The sequence below is a fragment of the Procambarus clarkii genome, chromosome 67 (genome assembly GCF_040958095.1).
Source record: "Procambarus clarkii isolate CNS0578487 chromosome 67, FALCON_Pclarkii_2.0, whole genome shotgun sequence".
Classification (NCBI taxonomy): Eukaryota; Metazoa; Arthropoda; class Malacostraca; order Decapoda; family Cambaridae; genus Procambarus; species Procambarus clarkii.
In genome coordinates, this window is record NC_091216.1 from 17,896,856 (window position 1) to 17,916,194 (window position 19,339).

Below are 19,339 nucleotides of genomic sequence, written 5' to 3' on the forward strand. Positions count from 1 at the left end.
TTTGCACCTGGAGTGCTCAGGATTGGGTGATCCGTCACCTGTAGCCACCTGCCACAGGTAACGGTAACCCAACCTGATCCTGGCAACCACTGTGTCGCACAGTCTGGTAGACGTTTTATGCTGCCCATAGATATAGGTTTCAGATCTGAACAAAGAAAGTACTTCTAATACTAGTACTTTCAGGTTGTTGGGAGTCAGTAATTTCTTTTCTATTAGACCTGAGTGTTTGGACCAATATAGTTTAGACAGCAGAGATGAAGATACCTAGATCTAATTCAACTTCATCTCTGTTGCACGCTAATTTGGCTGCAATGTCTGTCTCATTATGATGGGTTATATAAGGGGGAGGGGGTTGTACCCCCTACATTATGATTGGTCATTGTGGGAGCTGGGCATGAGCCTCCCGGATAGAAAGGGGGGGGGGGTAGCCCCCTCCGTTTGAGGGCGAAGAACCTCTTTGTTTGAGGGGGAGGTAACCAGCACCCAACCTGTCCTCTTAAAAAGAACGTCGCTTTTGGCCGTTTGCCTGTATGGCCGAATATGGACGTAATTTGAAAATAAACAAAAAATTAATATAAATTTGGGATTTTTTTCAACAACTGTAAGTTAAGGGTCCTCTGATAGGTTAGGTAGGCAGGAAATTCTCATAAAGTTTCAAAATGGTATGAAAAACGTTAATGGAAAGAATCCTTTTCTAAGCTAGCCGACTCAAACAGAAAACGGAACAGTACGTCACTTTTGTGAGTCGATTTCATTTCAAATTACGTCCAAATTTGGCCATAGCGCGCATACGAGCCAAAAGTGACGTTATTGTTAAGAGGACGGGTTGTACGACCCCTCCAGTAATGGCTTCAGGATGGCTAGAACGATCAGGATAACTTTATTTGACTTCTTCAAATTCTTTTCTTTATATTTTCCATTAGTTGGTGTGGGAGGAGAGGTGGGGAGGAGGGGAACCCGGCAGTAGCGGGAGGAGAGGTGGGGAGGAGGGGAACCCGGCAGTAGCGGGAGGAGAGGTGGGGAGGAGGGGAACCCGGCAGTAGCGGGAGGAGAGGTGGGGAGGAGGGGAACCCGGCAGTAGCGGGAGGAGAGGTGGGGAGGAGGGGAACCCGGCAGTAGCGGGAGGAGAGGTGGGGAGGAGGGGAACCCGGCAGTAGCGGGAGGAGAGGTGGGGAGGAGGGGAACCCGGCAGTAGCGGGAGGAGAGGTGGGGAGGAGGGGAACCCGGCAGTAGCGGGAGGAGAGGTGGGGAGGAGGGGAACCCGGCAGTAGCGGGAGGAGAGGTGGGGAGGAGGGGAACCCGGCAGTAGCACTTGTCCACCTGCTTACTGCCTCGATGATGACTCTTTTATTGCCCCTTCATATTTGATTATATTCCCTGTAGCGCAGTAGTCTGCGTAGTGTACTCAATTGTGCTTGCGGGGGTTGAGCTCTGACTCTTTGGTCCCGCCTCTCAACTGTCAATCAACTGGTGTACAGATTCCTGAGCCTACTGGGCTCTATTATATCTACACTTGAAACTGTGTATGGAGTCAGCCTCCACCACATCACTGCCTAATGCATTCCACCTGTTAACTACTCTGGCACTGAAAAAGTTCTTTTAACGTCCATGTGGCTCATGTGGGTACTCAGTTTCCACCTGTATCCCCTTGTTCGCGTACCACCCGTGTTAAACAGTTTATCTTTATCTACCCTGTCAATTCTTCTGAGAATTTTGTAGATAGTGATCATGTCTCCCCTTACTCTGTCTTCCAGTGTCGTGCAGTGCATTTCCCGCAGCCTTTCTTCATAATTCATGCCTCTTAGTTCTGGGACTAGCCTAGTGGCATATCTCTGTACTTTTTTCAAGCTTCGTCTTGTGCTTGACAAGGTACGGGCTCCATGCTGGGGCCGCATACTCCAGGATTGGTCTTACATATGTGGTATACAGGGTTCTGAATGATTCCTTACACAGGTTCCTGAAAGCAGTTCTGATGTTAGCCAGCCTCGCATACGCCGCCGATGTTATTCTTTTGATGTGGGCTTCAGGAGACAGGTTTGGTGTGATATCAACAACTAGATCCTTCTCTCTCTCCGCTTCATGAAGGACTTCATCTCTCATTCTGTATCCTGTGTCTGGCCTCCTGTTTCCACTGCCTAGTTTCATTACCTTACATTTACTCCGGTTGAACTTTAGTAGTCATTTGTTGGACCATTTGTTGGACCATTTGTTGGACCGACCGGGAGCCGGTCGGCCGAGCGGACAGCACACTGGACTTGTGATCCTGTGGTCCTGGGTTCGATCCCAGGCGCCGGCGAGAAACAATGGGCAGAGTTTCTTTCACCCTATGCCCCTGTTACCTAGCAGTAAAATAGGTACCTGGGTGTTAGTCAGCTGTCACGGGCTGCTTCCTGGGGGTGGAGGCCTGGTCGAGGACCGGGCCGCGGGGACACTAAAAGCCCCGAAATCATCTCAAGATAACCTCAAGATAACCATTCATTCAGTCTGTCTAGGTCATCTTGTAGCCTCATACTGTCTTCCTCCGTCTTAATCCTCCTCATAATTTTTGCATCATCAGCAAACAATGAGAGGAATGATTCTATACCATCTGGAAGACCATTTACATACATAAGAAACAGTATGGGTCCAAGGACTGAACCCTGCGGGACCCCACTGGTGATGTCTCGCCAATCTGAGACCTCATCCCTTACAGTGACTCGCTGTCTTCTGTTACTTAGGTACTCCCTTATCCAATGGAGTACCTTCCGTCTCACTCCTGCCTGCATCTCCAGCTTTCGCACTAGTCTCTGGTGTGGCACTGTGTCAAAAGCTTTCTAGCAATCCAAAAATATGCATTCTGCCCACCCCTCTCTTTCTTGTCTGATTCTTGTTGCCTGTTTGTAGAATTCAATTAATACCGCCCACAAGATGGGTATGGGGTGCATAATAAATGAACTAAACTAAAAACTAACTAACTCCTATGAGGCATGTGTGTGTGGTCATAACCGAAAGAGTAAGGGTTCAATTCTGGCATCTGGTCAGAGAAGTTTGGGCACATTTCTTTCATCTGATTGTTGCTTCCTAAGAAATATTTAATTTATTTTAGAACTTTTTTAAGAATCTAATACCAATTTTATTGTCAAGCAAATTTCCTAATAATAATAATAATAATAATAATAATAATTTTTATTTAGGTAAGGTACATACATAAAGAGATTTTACAAAGTTTGTTGGCTTTATAGATAGAGCTAGTACATACAATGCCTAAAGCCACTATTACGCAAAGCGTTTCGGGCAGCAAACTATTACTAAGGTAATAGTTTCCTGCTGTCTCATGACCATTTATGTATATGGCGGACGTTAGGGTGCCTTTGGTCAGTCATTTATTATGCACCCCATACCCATCCCGGGAGGAAGTCCTGTGACACTCCACTTCCAGTTAATTTACACACAAATTTTCTCCATTGATGACGCAACCCGTCCTATCAACTAATACGTCTCGTTATGTACGTTATCATCCCCAACGCACAAATTACATAGTACTATGAAAAGTACGATAACCACTCGCGATGGCTATCATCAGTGCCAATAAACAATCTCGCCAATAGCACTACAAAAAAAAGTTTGCTAAAATATAGGTAGGCAAGATAATATTAGTTTTCTAGCCCTGTCCAGAGCATAAAATGTGCTTGGAACTGAGAAAACAAAATGTTGTTGACGTGACCGTTTATTTAAATAAAGTTGAACAAATCCACAAGGGCCGTGACGAGGCGTCTGTGTGTGTTTATAAAGTTGTATTGGGAATTGTATATTGTATTGTTTAATGGTTTTTTTTTCAAGTCGAGCAGGATTTGTAGTGTGTGCTTACCGCTTCGTTATGTTGCCTCAACTGACATTAAATTATTGAATGATAGTTCAACGTTGTTGTTATAGATTCAGCTACTCGGAACAAGTTCCAAGTAGCATGGGCTATGGTGAGCCCGTAGTGGACTTACCTGGCACAGGAGCGGTGCTGTGTAGTTCAACGCTTGTGACAACAATAAGTACATAAAGAAACATTTAGATATAAAATGCGGGGGTGAGATGACGAGGGGGGAGGGAAGGGGGGGCAGAAATAGCCTAAGCTACTCTATCCCTTTAAGATGTATTTCTTTCTTATCTCAATAAACATACTTGAACTTGAATTGAACTTGGGGGAGGGAGTGTGAGAGTGTTGTGAACTAGTGAAGACATTATTCCATAACTGTAGGAATTACAGTGGGGTGGGGAGGGAGAGTGGGGGAGGAGGGAGTGGGAGGGGAGAGTTGGGAATGGCAGAGGAAAAGAGCAGGGGGAGGGAGAGATGCTAGGGGAGGGGTACTGATGATGGGAGGTGAGGGGGGGGGGGGCTTGTTACAGTAATTTGACCAGAGATATCAGTACATCATCAGAGCTAGTGCAGTTAGCATCACATTTCAAGATTAACTCACGTCCTCTCTCAGTTTTGGTGGCGAGGATACGCTTAATTTAGGTCACCGCTTTTTAGCGGAAAAGTGTAAACTCGCTCTATTTCCTCTACGAACTTGGCTCCCAGCATTGGCAACTTTGTTCATTCTTAATTATAATAAAAATTGATTGTGTCTGGTGACAGGCAGCCAGTATATATACATGTTAGGCAGGTCAAGGTCCCCCCTCCTCCCACAAGTCGACCTACTAACCCTCCCCAGCAAGCATCACCACAAGAGGCTGACTAACTCCCGGGGTATCTATTAACTGCTAGGTGAACAGGGAAATGAGGTAAAATAGGAAACTCGCCGAACCATTCTATCTAGAGCCAGGGCCTCGTAGCCTGGTGGATAGCGCGCAGGACTCGTAATTCTGTGGCGCGGGTTCGATTCCCGCACGAGGCAGAAACAAATGGGCAAAGTTTCTTTCACCCTGAATGCCCCTGTTACCTAGCAGTAAATAGGTACCTGGGAGTTAGTCAGCTGTCACGGGCTGCTTCCTGGGGGTGGAGGCCTGGTCGAGGACCGGGCCGCGGGGACACTAAAGCCCCGAAATCATCTCAAGATAACCTCAAGAAGACCGGTATTCGAACCCGGAATTCCCGATTGTGAGTTAGAACGAACCTAATTCTACTACCGGGACCTTACAGGCAGACTTGTCCAAAAACAAATCTTAACCTATTACTATAAATCAATTTAAAAAGGTAATGTTAAGGTAAAGCGCCCAAGGCAGCGTGGATGAGGTTCAGGGGGTTGTTCTACTCCCCGAGCCCTATACTGTACTGGCAAATAACGTGAAAACCTGAAATAAATTATAACACTGAAACCTGAAACAACAAGTTCCTGTTTAGTTCCCTGTGAAGGCGGAAATGCGCAAGCAGTTACCCCACTACACAAGCGCGCAAGCAGTCAGGCAGATTCGTTGCTGTTATTTCATAACACAAAAATCAAATCTTGGTTAACTCACGTCGTCTCAGCTGGTCAGATATGACGTGCATCTCCTCGTCGAGGGTCCAGTAGCAGCCGTCGTAGATCCTGTCGTAGCGGTAGGTGTAGTCGTGGTAGTTAGTGAAGCACACCTCCCACAGCCCTGTGTGTACGGGGCCTACTCAGTAATACACTACAGCAACCTTATGGTTATACCATAACATACTATAACATACCATAACAACATCTTATGGTTATACCATAGTAGTTTGAATGAGCAGGCGATGAGTCACAATAACGTGGCTAAAGTATGTTGACCAGACCACACACTAGAAGGTGAAGGGACGACGATGTTTCGGTCCGTCCAGGACCAGTCCAGGACCATTCCAGGACCATTCCAGGACCGTCCAGGACCATTCTCAAGTCGATTGAGAATGGTCCAGGACGGACCGAAACGTCGTCGTCCCTTCACCTTCTAGTGTGTAGTTTGAATGATAGTTTTGTCACAAAGTTATTATAGCTAATGTAATAATATACACAAATAAGTATTGATAATAATTATAAATACATAGAGCAATATATATTTTTAAAGTTATAATAACAATTACATATAATATGAATTAATTACACAAGATTATGGAAAATACATGTGGATAATAATTACATCTTAATGTATAACTATAATTTATAATTACGATTGATTAATGTAAGACATAAGTAAAATTACGACTCAAACTTAATAATTTGCAATTAACGTTAAATGATAGAAAATGCTAATAAATATTTATAGACAACATTTTCTAGCTATTTTCTACAAAACTAATTCTTTTAATTTATATTATTACTAATAATTCAACCTGATCAACCAGGCTGTGACTCATACGTCAGGCTGCGAGCAGCCGCGTCCAACAGCCTGGTTGATCAGTCCGACAACCAGGAGGCCTGGTCGACGACCGGGCCGCGGGGACGCTAAGCCCCGGAAGCACCTGAAGGTAACCTCAAGGTAAGGTACTCTACTGTTTACATAGTTCTTTGTGACTGTGAACCATCGTACATATATAGACGTACTGGACAATTACATAGAATTTAATACTATTCACTTTATAAAGTGCGAAAAAAATAAAGGTAAAAACCAAATTTAAATATTCCTAGGCTTTATATAGCGCGTATATGTACTACAGCGACAGCCAGGTAAGTCAAGTCCACTACGGGCTCACCATAGCCCGTGCTACTTACAACTTTTTGTTCTGAGTAGCTGAATCTAAGACAACAATAATATATGTACTATATTAGGCCTCAGATTGCGTGCATTAGGCCTAGGAAGGTTAGGTTAAGTTTTCTTTGCAATATCAATACAAAAACCTTTCCAGTTTGTCCATATACAATAGTACCAATTTCTACTTTCTAATCGCCTTTTACGTCAATAATATGTACGATGCTCCTCATCGTTACTGTAAGTCCTCCTCAACAGGAGGAAGGGCTCAATAACTGTAACAATATAAAACTATATGATATAACAAATACCGGTAATAATAATTATTATTATTACAAACGGTTATCTTGAGATGATTTCGGGGCTTTTAGTGTCCCCGCGGCCCGGTCCTCGACCAGGCCTCCACCCCCAGGAAGCAGCCCGTGACAGCTGACTAACTCCCAGGTACCTATTTACTGCTAGGCAACAGGGGCATTCAGGGTGAAAAAAACTTTGCCCATTTGTTTCTGCCTCGTGCGGGAATCGAACCCGCGCCACAGAATTACGAGTCCTGCGCGCTATCCACCAGGCTACCAGGCCCCAAGTCTACACGGTGTGTAGACTTTTGCTCCAGAGGACGGGGCTGGCTTAGGATGCTTTTTTTTTTTTTTTTTTTTTTGAGATATATACAAGAGTTGTTACATTGTTGTACAGCCACTAGTACGCGTAGCGTTTCGGGCAGGTCCCTGGAATACGATCCCCTGCCGCGAAGAATCGTTAAATTCGATTCGATTCGAATTCGATTTTTTTTTTTAGTAATTTATACTGAAATCTGAGACTGTCGACAAGATTGATGGTCTGGCATTACTGGTAACAATCTGCGTACTTGTAATTGTAACCAATTCCCCATGGTCTACGAGGCCCATGGAGGGGCCTGGTAGCCTGGTGGATAGCGCGCAGGACTCGTAATTCTGTGGCGCGGGTTCGATTCCCGCACGAGGCAGAAACAAATGGGCAAAGTTTCTTTCACCCTGAATGCCCCTGTTACCTAGCAGTAAATAGGTACCTGGGTGTTAGTCAGCTGTCACGGGCTGCTTCCTGGGGGTAGAGGCCTGGTCGAGGACCGGGCCGCGGGGACACTAAAGCCCCGAAATCATCTCAAGATAACCTCAAGATGGTCTTCCACCTACGACCATAATGGCCGGTAGGAAACGGGTGATAGGCTACGCATCGACCACTTACAGCAACTATACTATTTTGAAAAACGATGGTTGACAGAAGAGCAATTACTGACGCTCTAAGGGCAGAAATCACTAGTATAAGGAATTATATGTACTGACAACAAAAAATATCCACTAGACACTGTAACATTGTAATCAGGCAATCAATAAATCATAACTTTATTCATAAATGTCTGCTTTGTACATTTATAATTGGGTTAGTTTACACAAATTTACAGTAAATTACTTACCTATGAGAAAATCATAACACCATAACATGAAATATCTGACGATGAGAACAAGTTTAAAGTACTGATACAACTTATAATGCAATGCATATACAATTTATCTACAATTTTTTCACACCCTCATCACTCGACCAATAATTACCAGACGTAGTCTGGGATATCGATAATCATGGCAGGTGGCAGCAGGTTATGAATATCTCAAAAGTGAGCACTCTAGACGCAGGTTCGAATCCTCGTCACGGCCCTTGTGGATTTATTAGGACACCCTCTCCAGCATCATATTTATGAATACCCTGTCTTCTATGATTTTAGAGCAAATGGCATGAGCTACTTTGAGCTTTGTAACCGTTTCATTCCTCATGTATATTGGAAGATATTCTCGTGCTGTGTCCAAAGTTTACTAGTGCAGGCTAGTAGGCTAGACTCGCATCTTGTGCTTTTCCCGATTCCATCTATGACAAACCATCCAGGGATGGAACTAGTAAATGAACTTAGAGCTAGCTTTTGATCTATGTTCTGTAACCCTCGGATATCATAAGGTAGCAGCACACTGTTGTGCATCTAAGCTTGTTTAAAAACTAACAAAAAATTAATGGAACGCGTTGCTTCTCATTGTCCGAATTACATTGTTCCACTTACAGTCGTGCACCTCATAAAATGTCTTGATTTTCAAGATGTTTCCCAATGGCCCTTAGTCACTGGTCATTCGATAGAAATCTTGATGAATCCATTATATTTGACGCTGCTCGTCTTGTCTTTTTTACGCTTGCGTATGTTATCTTGGGTAATATTTAGGACCTTTTGCATAGCCTACGACATATATGGTAATGATTATCTTCCTGACTTGGCGTCTCCTCCTAATATTTACTTACGAACTCTGATTATTACATCTCTTCCAGTACATTCTTACATTCATTCTTACTTACATTCAAAGACAGGTGAATAAGGAAGGTACGAGGTGGGAGAAAACGAGAGGAGTGAGATGGTACAAAGGAAGGTGGTGAGAGAGAAGCAATCCAGTGTTTTTGTTTAAATTATTTATGAATTTTCTTCTGAAGTGCAGGAGACCGTGCCACGGGAAACCTTATGTGATCGAACCATATCTGGCCTTATGTGATCGAACCATATCTGGCCTTATGTGATCGAACCATATCTGGCCTTATGTGATCGAACCATATCTGGCCTTATGTGATCGAACCATATCTGGCCTTATGTGATCGAACCATATCTGGCCTTATGTGATCGAACCATATCTGGCCTTATGTGATCGAACCATATCTGGCCTTATGTGATCGAACCATATCTGGCCTTATGTGATCGAACCATATCTGGCCTTATGTGATCGAACCATATCTGGCCTTATGTGATCGAACCATATCTGGCCTTATGTGATCGAACCATATCTGGCCTTATGTGATCGAACCATATCTGGCCTTATGTGATCGAACCATATCTGGCCTTATGTGATCGAACCATATCTGGCCTTATGTGATCGAACCATATCTGGCCTTATGTGATCGAACCATATCTGGCCTTATGTGATCGAACCATATCTGGCCTTATGTGATCGAACCATATCTGGCCTTATGTGATCGAACCATATCTGGCCTTATGTGATCGAACCATATCTGGCCTTATGTGATCGAACCATATCTGGCCTTATGTGATCGAACCATATCTGGCCTTATGTGATCGAACCATATCTGGCCTTATGTGATCGAACCATATCTGGCCTTATGTGATCGAACCATATCTGGCCTTATGTGATCGAACCATATCTGGCCTTATGTGATCGAACCATATCTGGCCTTATGTGATCGAACCATATCTGGCCTTATGTGATCGAACCATATCTGGCCTTATGTGATCGAACCATATCTGGCCTTATGTGATCGAACCATATCTGGCCTTATGTGATCGAACCATATCTGGCCTTATGTGATCGAACCATATCTGGCCTTATGTGATCGAACCATATCTGGCCTTATGTGATCGAACCATATCTGGCCTTATGTGATCGAACCATATCTGGCCTTATGTGATCGAACCATATCTCGCTTTTGTTAAATTTTTATTACCGTTACTTTATTATTTTATATACTCTTTCTATCCAACGCAATTTTAAGGGGTGATATTTTGTCCTCCCGGCATAGGGTTGTGGGGAGCATGATGTGGATATTACAATTGTGCAGCTGATTCAATTAGCAAACGTTCACTTACTGTTTCGGCTACTTGCGGTCACTGTAAAGCTTTTTGATAACTCTGAAGAGACGATTTATTTATTGTAGCAAACTGTAAATAGCTTATCAGTGTTGTAACTTAGCAATACGAATTTTGGGGGTTCTGTTCCTGAACCCATTATGTACCTCTGAAACTTTTTCCACTACCCCCTCGAGAGGTTTGAAATAGGGAGAGTATAATAAATGCACTAAACTAAATCTCCATACCGGTAATCTTCGTCGCCACCGGAATTATTAATCTCTTCATTAATGTAAATAATAATTACGAACCTACAGATTATTATCTCCAGTCCTTTCAGGTATATTGGCTTGAGGATTTTTCTTGCTGAAAAACCGTGGGTTGCGTTTGGCATACCACGTCAATAGCATGTATAATAGCCATATCAAATTAAAGTTTACGCTCATTACTTTTGTTGCAGGGTGCATTGGCAACACTGAATCATTTCTGTGAGCGTAGTTGGGGTGAGAGGTATACTGCAGGGGTTGTGTCGACTTCAACAGATCAGCAGAGGTCACAGCATCTCTTACTCTGATACTGCCCCTCAGCTGCTTATCTGCAGGCTATTGCTAGCTAGTGAACTTAATGTTCGCTTAAACGTCGTACAATACTTGTCAAACATTGGTTAAATGGATATAATAATTAATAAATCGTTATGTCGGGGACATGCAGCGTGTATGCATATACGTTAGGCTTATATCGAGGTCCCCTTCAAGATGAAAGGAAACGTACCTAACCAGTTATGTCCCGTCAGTGATTCTCAATTGTGAGTCGAGAAGGAACCCAACTGTACATACAACTGTTTGTGGGAAACAAGTTTGGGTTTGGTTATGAATGCTGTGGTAAGTATCACGTGTAATACAGAGAATGACAACAACGCTGCTGAAACAACCAACCAAATATGATGACCAGACCACACACTAGAAGGTGAAGGGACGACGACAATCGACTTGAGAAAGGTCCAGGACGGACCGAAACGTCGTCGTCATCTTCATCTTCTAGTGGTTAGGTTGGGGGAATTTAGCATATCATTTTTGTAACATTGTGACAAGTGGAGGGGGGGGGGCTTCATAATGACCATCTTCACTAGTGCAACAACTGCAACATGAATATTGAAGTGTTGCAAGCAAAAGCAACAACGGTTAAGTATACAAACTTCCCTGAAGTCTCATAATTATCATTAATCTTTAATTTACAGTATACAGATAATTGTTTTTTGATATAACAGCGGTTCAATATTTTCTAAATATTATTGAAGTTTGATAGTGTAACGAATTACAGAAAACTAGTAATATCCACTTATTTGTCGTTATTCTACCTGAAGATATCCTTATTTTAATGAACAATTGTAGGCTATATACAGTTTTTTTTAGTTAGTTTATTATGTGTCATAAATCTCCCTGCAATATCCGTGACAGTTGTATATCAATGTTTATTGAACTTCAAAGTTATGTAGGTGTAACGTATCATGTTCATGTAACCGGTGCATGTGTTTAGTAATGTTGCAAGATTCAGTACACACGTGTTGCTTCAGTTAGCGTATATTGTCATTCCAAACTGACGGCGTCATTCATATTTTCGAAGTTTTGTTTAACAAGCTTGCATACACGTCAGTAGGGTGCTACTCTATTATGTATGAGGGAGTACAGATAAAGAATCAAGAGCTAGCTATACATTGATGGAATAAATTAACCCACAGGATGGTTGGTGGTATAGCTGCCGCCCCCCTCACATGTCCTGTCGCAACCAGCATATTTAATTCCCCGATTACAAAGGTGGATTATTACAGAAGCTACACATTGCATCCTGACTGTAATGAATGTCTATTGTTAAGGCATTGGAGGTAGCGAATGTGGCGGAGAAAGGCCAAAAAGACTCACCTGTGTTGGAGAAATGGCCATCCTCCAGTTCCCCATCATTGGCCAGCCAGTAAGGCGAGCAGAAGGATATCACGATGGAAAGAAAAGATATCAAGTAGATTGAAGGGCCCCATGGATAGGTTGTGGCCTCGAATGACTCGTAAGAACTCATAATGGTCACCAGGTTTTCGAAAATGTGCCACAGCCCTCAAGTCCCCATAACACAACGCCCGACCACTGGCTGTGTTGTTGATGGTCCTCTACCACCTCGCTCAACTGCCACCACTCACAATTATCTTATCCAATTCTCTCTCCAGTCTTCTAATAAATGCCCGTTGATTGTAATTAAGGGTCTATAATCTTTACATTACTTCCTACAGATTAGCGTAAATAGAGATACTAGGTTAAGTGAAACGAGATCAGCGTTACAAATAACAAACGTGTAGTGTAAACAGTACCTGGGAGTCACCTGTGCGGCGCTGCCAAGTCTTCAAGTCCAGCACAGGTAAGGTGGTGGAAAATGAAACTAAAGTGGTCACAAGACATATATACACACACACACACACACACACATATATATATATATATATATATATATATATATATATATATATATATATATATATATATATATATATATATATATAATATGAGAATTTGCATGTTAGGTAATATATATCACATACAACAGATTAATTTATATTAGTATTAACTATACACTATTATAAGTAGAGCCAAGAGTATTGTCTTGAAACAATATTTATCAGTGTATAGCAGTAATGAAGAAACGCTGTTACCAGATGTCTAGGTATGTTATAAATGTCATTTATTTGTATGATTTAACAGTGTGGCGATTCTTGTTAATTAAACGTTGTAGGTAATAGAAAACCCTTAATTGGTTTGTAGAGTTTCCAGCCCCAAGAAGAAGGTTGTCATCATGTGGTCACCTATCCAGGTACCATACAGAGCCACATTGTTTAACCTGACTGGCCGAGTGACGTACAGAAGCCACAGCTTCAAATTTTAAATCTTGGCATTTAGTGATGTTTTAAAAACTTTCAATGTCATTATGTAGCCTGACGGGGTTAGAATTTTAACCGGGTTAAACAATTTTCAATAGTCAAATCCGTAAATTCAAAACGCTGAAGATTAAGCGACTTGTTCCAACTGAACAGAGGTCAAGGGAAGCAGCTTTCCAATATGGGGTGATGGCTCTTAAGCTTGATAAAGCATACAGCTGGCAAATTTCTCCTTAACTGGTTCATACATTTCGAAATGTGTTCTTTAATTGGTTAGGTTATTTATGTTAGAAATGGTCCTAAAACTTATTACCGTCAACATTTCAGATAGGAAAATTTGGGCACTGGGTCCATGTCAAACATTCGTAGCCTATTGTCAAGGATATAGTGTTTAGGATTGCTGGCGAAATTTTGATTGTTCTTTATTTAGTTTTTAATATAAACCAACGCACATATGAACGATCCCGTCGATGCCTTCCAAACTATCAACAACCACCTATGAACGTGTTGTTTTATCAATTTTATTTTGTCCATTCCACGTTAGAAAATGCCAAACGCCTTTGTTTAACATTTCAAGTCTTTAAAATGCAGCCTGTGTACCATAGAGGTTTATCACTCTATATTGTATGCTCCGTGGCCTAAACCTTGATTGGGTGAAATAGATGCCCACATAACCCGAATGCACTCGGGCATGTGGTTGGGAGAGGTCATAAGGACTCTTCCATGCATATGTAGTGTGGTAGTGTGGTGGGACAACACTCAGCTTTGTAGTGTGGTGGTACAGCACTGAGCTTTGTAGTGTGGTGGGACAGCACTGAGCTTTGTAGTGTGGTGGTACAGCACTGAGCTTTGTAGTGTGGTGGTACAGCACTGAGCTTTGTAGTGTGGTGGTACAGCACTGAGCTTTGTAGTGTGGTGGTACAGCACTGAGCTTTGTAGTGTGGTGGTACAGCACTGAGCTTTGTAGTGTGGTGGTACAGCACTGAGCTTTGTAGTGTGGTGGTACAGCACTGAGCTTTGTAGTGTGGTGGTACAGCACTGAGCTTTGTAGTGTGGTGGTACAGCACTGAGCTTTGTAGTGTGGTGGTACAGCACTGAGCTTTGTAGTGTGGTGGTACAGCACTGAGCTTTGTAGTGTGGTGGTACAGCACTGAGCTTTGTAGTGTGGTGGTACAGCACTGAGCTTTGTAGTGTGGTGGTACAGCACTGAGCTTTGTAGTGTGGTGGTACAGCACTGAGCTTTGTAGTGTGATGGTACAGCACTGAGCTTTGTAGTGTGGTGGGACAACACTCAGCTTGTAGTGTGGTGAAAAGATTAAAGTGTTCAGTGAGAATCCACGCAGTCTTCTAAACACTCTTGATTTTCTTCCTCGAGGTAGTGGGGGCCCTTTAATTACACCAGTGGTGGTACCCCTTACCACCACTGGTGTATATTATTAAACCTATTTTATATATTATTTTTATTTTTTATTTTTTATTTATGCATATACAAGAATGTACATAAGGAATGTGAGGATACAAATATGGTAATTACAGTCTTGTAAAGCCACTAGCACGCGCAGCGTTTCGGGCAGGTCCTATCAATTTAAACCTATTAATTGTCCTAAATAATTAAACCTAATAATTATCAATTGTATTAAACCTATTTTATATATTATTAAACCTATTTTATATATTAAACCTATTTTATACATCATGTATTTATAGTGTACAGTTTTACAATGGTGATGCTTGTCAACAGTGTGGTACGAACCGACGGACATCCAGAAGGCGACGAAGCCGTGGCGGGAAGGGAGGGGGCGAGCCGTCACCTTCTCCTCCCCTAACCTCAATGAACTTCGCGCGCTGTGTTCATACCTTGGTCTCGGTGAGTTTAAATAAATGTAAATAAATTACAAGCGATTATATAAAATAGTTTTCAGATCATAGATGTATTAATAATGAAGAATCTAATTTAAACTATTAATGATTAGATTAGGACTTATCCTGAAGTCTCTAATTTAACATTTGTAAAATCAAAAACAATAATTTTTTGTAATAATCAAGAAGATACGGACCACTTGTTTAAGAGGTCAGATGTAACACAAAGAGCAACGGTTTTAAGCTCAACAAGCCACAATGTAGGACAGAAAACGGGAGATGCTGTTACACCCACAGGGGTTATAATACAATGGAACCGCCTACCCGCCGAAGCCGTTAATACCAAAATACTGCAGTAATTCAAAATCCCGACGGTCGATCGTTTCCCATCAAGACAAATGGGAAGCCTTTGACACTCTGGTGATCGTGAGTGGTGCAGTGTATACAGCTGGTGACATGATGTGCTCTGTCTCTCACGGTGTGTGGTATTGTGTTCTGTGCCCCACTCCTGTCCTCTATACATCACAAGGTGTGGTATTGTGTCCTGTGCCCCACTCCTGTCCTCTATACATCACAAGGTGTGGTATTGTGTCCTGTGCCCCACTCCTGTCCTCTATACATCACAAGGTGTGGTATTGTGTTCTGTGCCCCACTCCTGTCCTCTATACATCACAAGGTGTGGTATTGTGTTCTGTGCCCCCACTTGTTGTGCATGTAACGCCTGAACCTCTATCACTTACTCCTGTGTATGACTTTATAATTAACAGTCTTCAAAGACAGACACACACACACACTCTCTCTCAATATATATATATATATATATATATATATATATATATATATATATATATATATATATATATATATATATATATATATATATATGTCGTACCTAGTAGCCAGAACACACTTCTCAGCCTACTATGCAAGGCCCGATTTGCCTAATAAGCCAAGTTTTCATGAATTAATGCTTTTTCGACTACCTAACCTACCTAACCTAACCTAACCTAACTTTTCCGGCAACCTAACCTAACCTAACCTATAAAGATAGGTTAGGTTAGGTTAGGTAGGGTTGGTTAGGTTCGGTCATATATCTGCGTTAATTTTAACTCCAATAAAAAAAAATTGACCTCATACATAATGAAATGGGTAGCTTTATCATTTCATAAGAAAAAAATTAGAAAAAATATATTAATTCAGGAAAACTTGGCTTATTAGGCAAATCGGGCCTTGAATAGTAAGCCAAAAAGTGAGTTCTGGCTACTAGGTACGACATATATATATATATGTCGTACCTAGTAGCCAGAACGCACTTCTCAGCCTACTATGCAAGGCCCGATTTGCCTAATAAGCCAAGTTTTCATGAATTGTTTTTCGACTACCTAACCTAGCTTTTTCGGCTACCTAACCTAACCTAACCCATAAAGATAGGTTAGGTTAGGTAGGGTTGGTTAGGTTCGGTCATATATCTACGTTAATTTTAACTCCAAAAAAAAAAAAATTGACCTCATAATGAAATGGGTAGCTTTATCATTTCATAAGAAAAAAATTTGAGAAAATATATTCAGGAAAACTTGGCTTATTAGGCAAATCGGGCCCTGAATTGTAGGCTGAGAAGTGCGTTCTGGCTACTAGGTACGACATATATATATATATATATATGTCGTACCTAGTAGCCAGAACTCACTTCTCAGCCTACTATGCAAGGCCCGATTTGCCTAATAAGCCAAGTTTCATGAATTAATGTTTTTTCGTCTACCTAACCTACCTAACCTAACCTATCTTTTTTTGGCTACCTAACCTAACCTTACCTATAAAGATAGGTTAGGTTAGGTAGGGTTGGTTAGGTTCGGTCATATATCTACGTTAATTTTAACTCCAATAAAAAAAAAATTGACCTCATACATAGTGAAAAGGGCAGCTTTATCATTTCATAAGAAAAAAATTATAGAAAATATATTAATTCATGAAAACTTGGCTTATTAGGCAAATCGGGCCTTGCATAGTAGGCTGAGAAGTGAGTTCTGGCTACTAGGTACGACATATATATATATATATATATATATATATATATATATATATATATATATATATATATATATATGCGAACAAGCCAGAATGGTCCCCTGGACAATATGCAACTGAAAACTCACACCCCAGAAGTGACTCGAACCCATACTCCCAGAAGCAACGCAACTGGTATGTACAAGACGCCTTAATCCACTTGACCATCACGACCGGACAGAATGAGGTGATAGCCGAGGCTATTTGAACCACCCCACCGCCGGCACTCGGATAGTTATCTTGGGCATAGCATTTTACCAAATCACCTCATTCTTAGGGGCACACGTGAGGAACACAAATGCGAACAAGCCAGAATGGTCCCCTGGACAATATGCAACTGAAAACTCACACCCCAGAAGTGACTCGAACCCATACTCCCAGAAGCAACGCAACTGGTATGTACAAGACGCCTTAATCCACTTGACCATCACGACCGGACAGAATGAGGTGATAGCCGAGGCTATTTGAACCACCCCACCGCCGGCACTCGGATAGTTATCTTGGGCATAGCATTTTACCAAATCACCTCATTCTTAGGGGCACACGTGAGGAACACAAATGCGAACAAGCCAGAATGGTCCCCTGGACAATATGCAACTGAAAACTCACACCCCAGAAGTGACTCGAACCCATACTCCCAGAAGCAACGCAACTGGTATGTACAAGACGCCTTAATCCACTTGACCATCACGACCGGACAGAATGAGGTGATAGCCGAGGCTATTTGAACCACCCCACCGCCGGCACTCGGATAGTTATCTTGGGCATAGCATTTTACCAAATCACCTCATTCTTAGGGGCACACGTGAGGAACACAAATGCCTCGGCTATCACCTCATTCTGTCCGGTCGTGATGGTCAAGTGGATTAAGGCGTCTTGTACATACCAGTTGCGTTGCTTCTGGGAGTATGGGTTCGAGTCACTTCTGGGGTGTGAGTTTTCAGTTGCATATTGTCCAGGGGACCATTCTGGCTTGTTCGCATTTGTGTTCCTCACGTGTGCCCCTAAGAATGAGGTGATTTGGTAAAATGCTATGCCCAAGATAACTATCCGAGTGCCGGCGGTGGGGTGGTTCATATAGCCTCGGCTATCACCTCATTCTGTCCGGTCGTGATGGTCAAGTGGATTAAGGCGTCTTGTACATACCAGTTGCGTTGCTTCTGGGAGTATGGGTTCGAGTCACTTCTGGGGTGTGAGTTTTCAGTTGCATATTGTCCAGGGGACCATTCTGGCTTGTTCGCATTTGTGTTCCTCACGTGTGCCCCTAAGAATGAGGTGATTTGGTAAAATGCTATGCCCAAGATAACTATCCGAGTGCCGGCGGTGGGGTGGTTCAAATAGCCTCGGCTATCACCTCATTCTGTCCGGTCGTGATGGTCAAGTGGATTAAGGCGTCTTGTACATACCAGTTGCGTTGCTTCTGGGAGTATGGGTTCGAGTCACTTCTGGGGTGTGAGTTTTCAGTTGCATATTGTCCAGGGGACCATTCTGGCTTGTTCGCATTTGTGTTCCTCACGTGTGCCCCTAAGAATGAGGTGATTTGGTAAAATGCTATGCCCAAGATAACTATCCGAGTGCCGGCGGTGGGGTGGTTCAAATAGCCTCGGCTATCACCTCATTCTGTCCGGTCGTGATGGTCAAGTGGATTAAGGCGTCTTGTACATACCAGTTGCGTTGCTTCTGGGAGTATGGGTTCGAGTCACTTCTGGGGTGTGAGTTTTCAGTTATATATATATATATATATATATATATATATATATATATATATATATATATATATATATATATATAATATAGTAATCAGCTTCATAGGCTGAACTTTGGGGTTTAGTTCCTGTGTCTGTTATGTGCCTCTGTAACCCTTTCCACCACAACCCATGGTATGGGTATGTGTTCCACTACTGCCCACGATATGGGTGTGTGTTCCGTTACTGCCCATGGGATGGTTATGGGTTCCACTACTGCCCACGGGATGGTTATGGGTTCCACTACTGCCCACGGGATGGTTATGGGTTCCACTACTGCCCACGGGATGGTTATGGGTTCCACTACTGCCCACGGGATGGTTATGGGTTCCACTACTGCCCACGGGATGGGTATGGGTTCCACTACTGCCCACGGGATGGTTATGGGTTCCACTACTGCCCACGGGATGGGTATGGGTTCCACTACTGCCCACGGGATGGTTATGGGTTCCACTACTGCCCACGGGATGGGTATGGGTTCCACTACTGCCCACGGGATGGGTA

At 42.6% G+C, this 19,339-nt stretch overlaps 2 protein-coding genes across 4 annotated transcripts in view; one reads left to right on the top strand and one right to left on the bottom strand.

The window, feature by feature from the left end:
• Positions 1–12,414, bottom strand: part of LOC123767769 (uncharacterized) — a 23,305-nt gene extending 10,891 nt beyond the window's left edge. Inside the window, exons 1-2 of one of the 2 annotated variants that reach the window (XM_069310379.1) lie at positions 12,169–12,414; positions 5,431–5,568 (exon numbers count right to left, since the gene is read on the bottom strand). In XM_069310379.1, coding sequence (XP_069166480.1) covers positions 5,431–5,568; positions 12,169–12,319 — 289 coding nt within the window. In that variant the 5' untranslated portion in view covers positions 12,320–12,414. The remainder of the gene's footprint in view (positions 1–5,430; positions 5,569–12,168) is intronic. The other variant, XM_045757813.2, reaches the window with a different exon arrangement.
• LOC123767767 (uncharacterized) overlaps positions 1–19,339 on the top strand; it is a 672,233-nt gene that overhangs the window by 644,224 nt on the left and 8,670 nt on the right. For both annotated transcript variants that reach the window (XM_069310378.1, XM_045757807.2), the window contains one exon: positions 14,908–15,033. In XM_069310378.1, the coding sequence (XP_069166479.1) occupies positions 14,908–15,033 (126 nt within the window). The remainder of the gene's footprint in view (positions 1–14,907; positions 15,034–19,339) is intronic.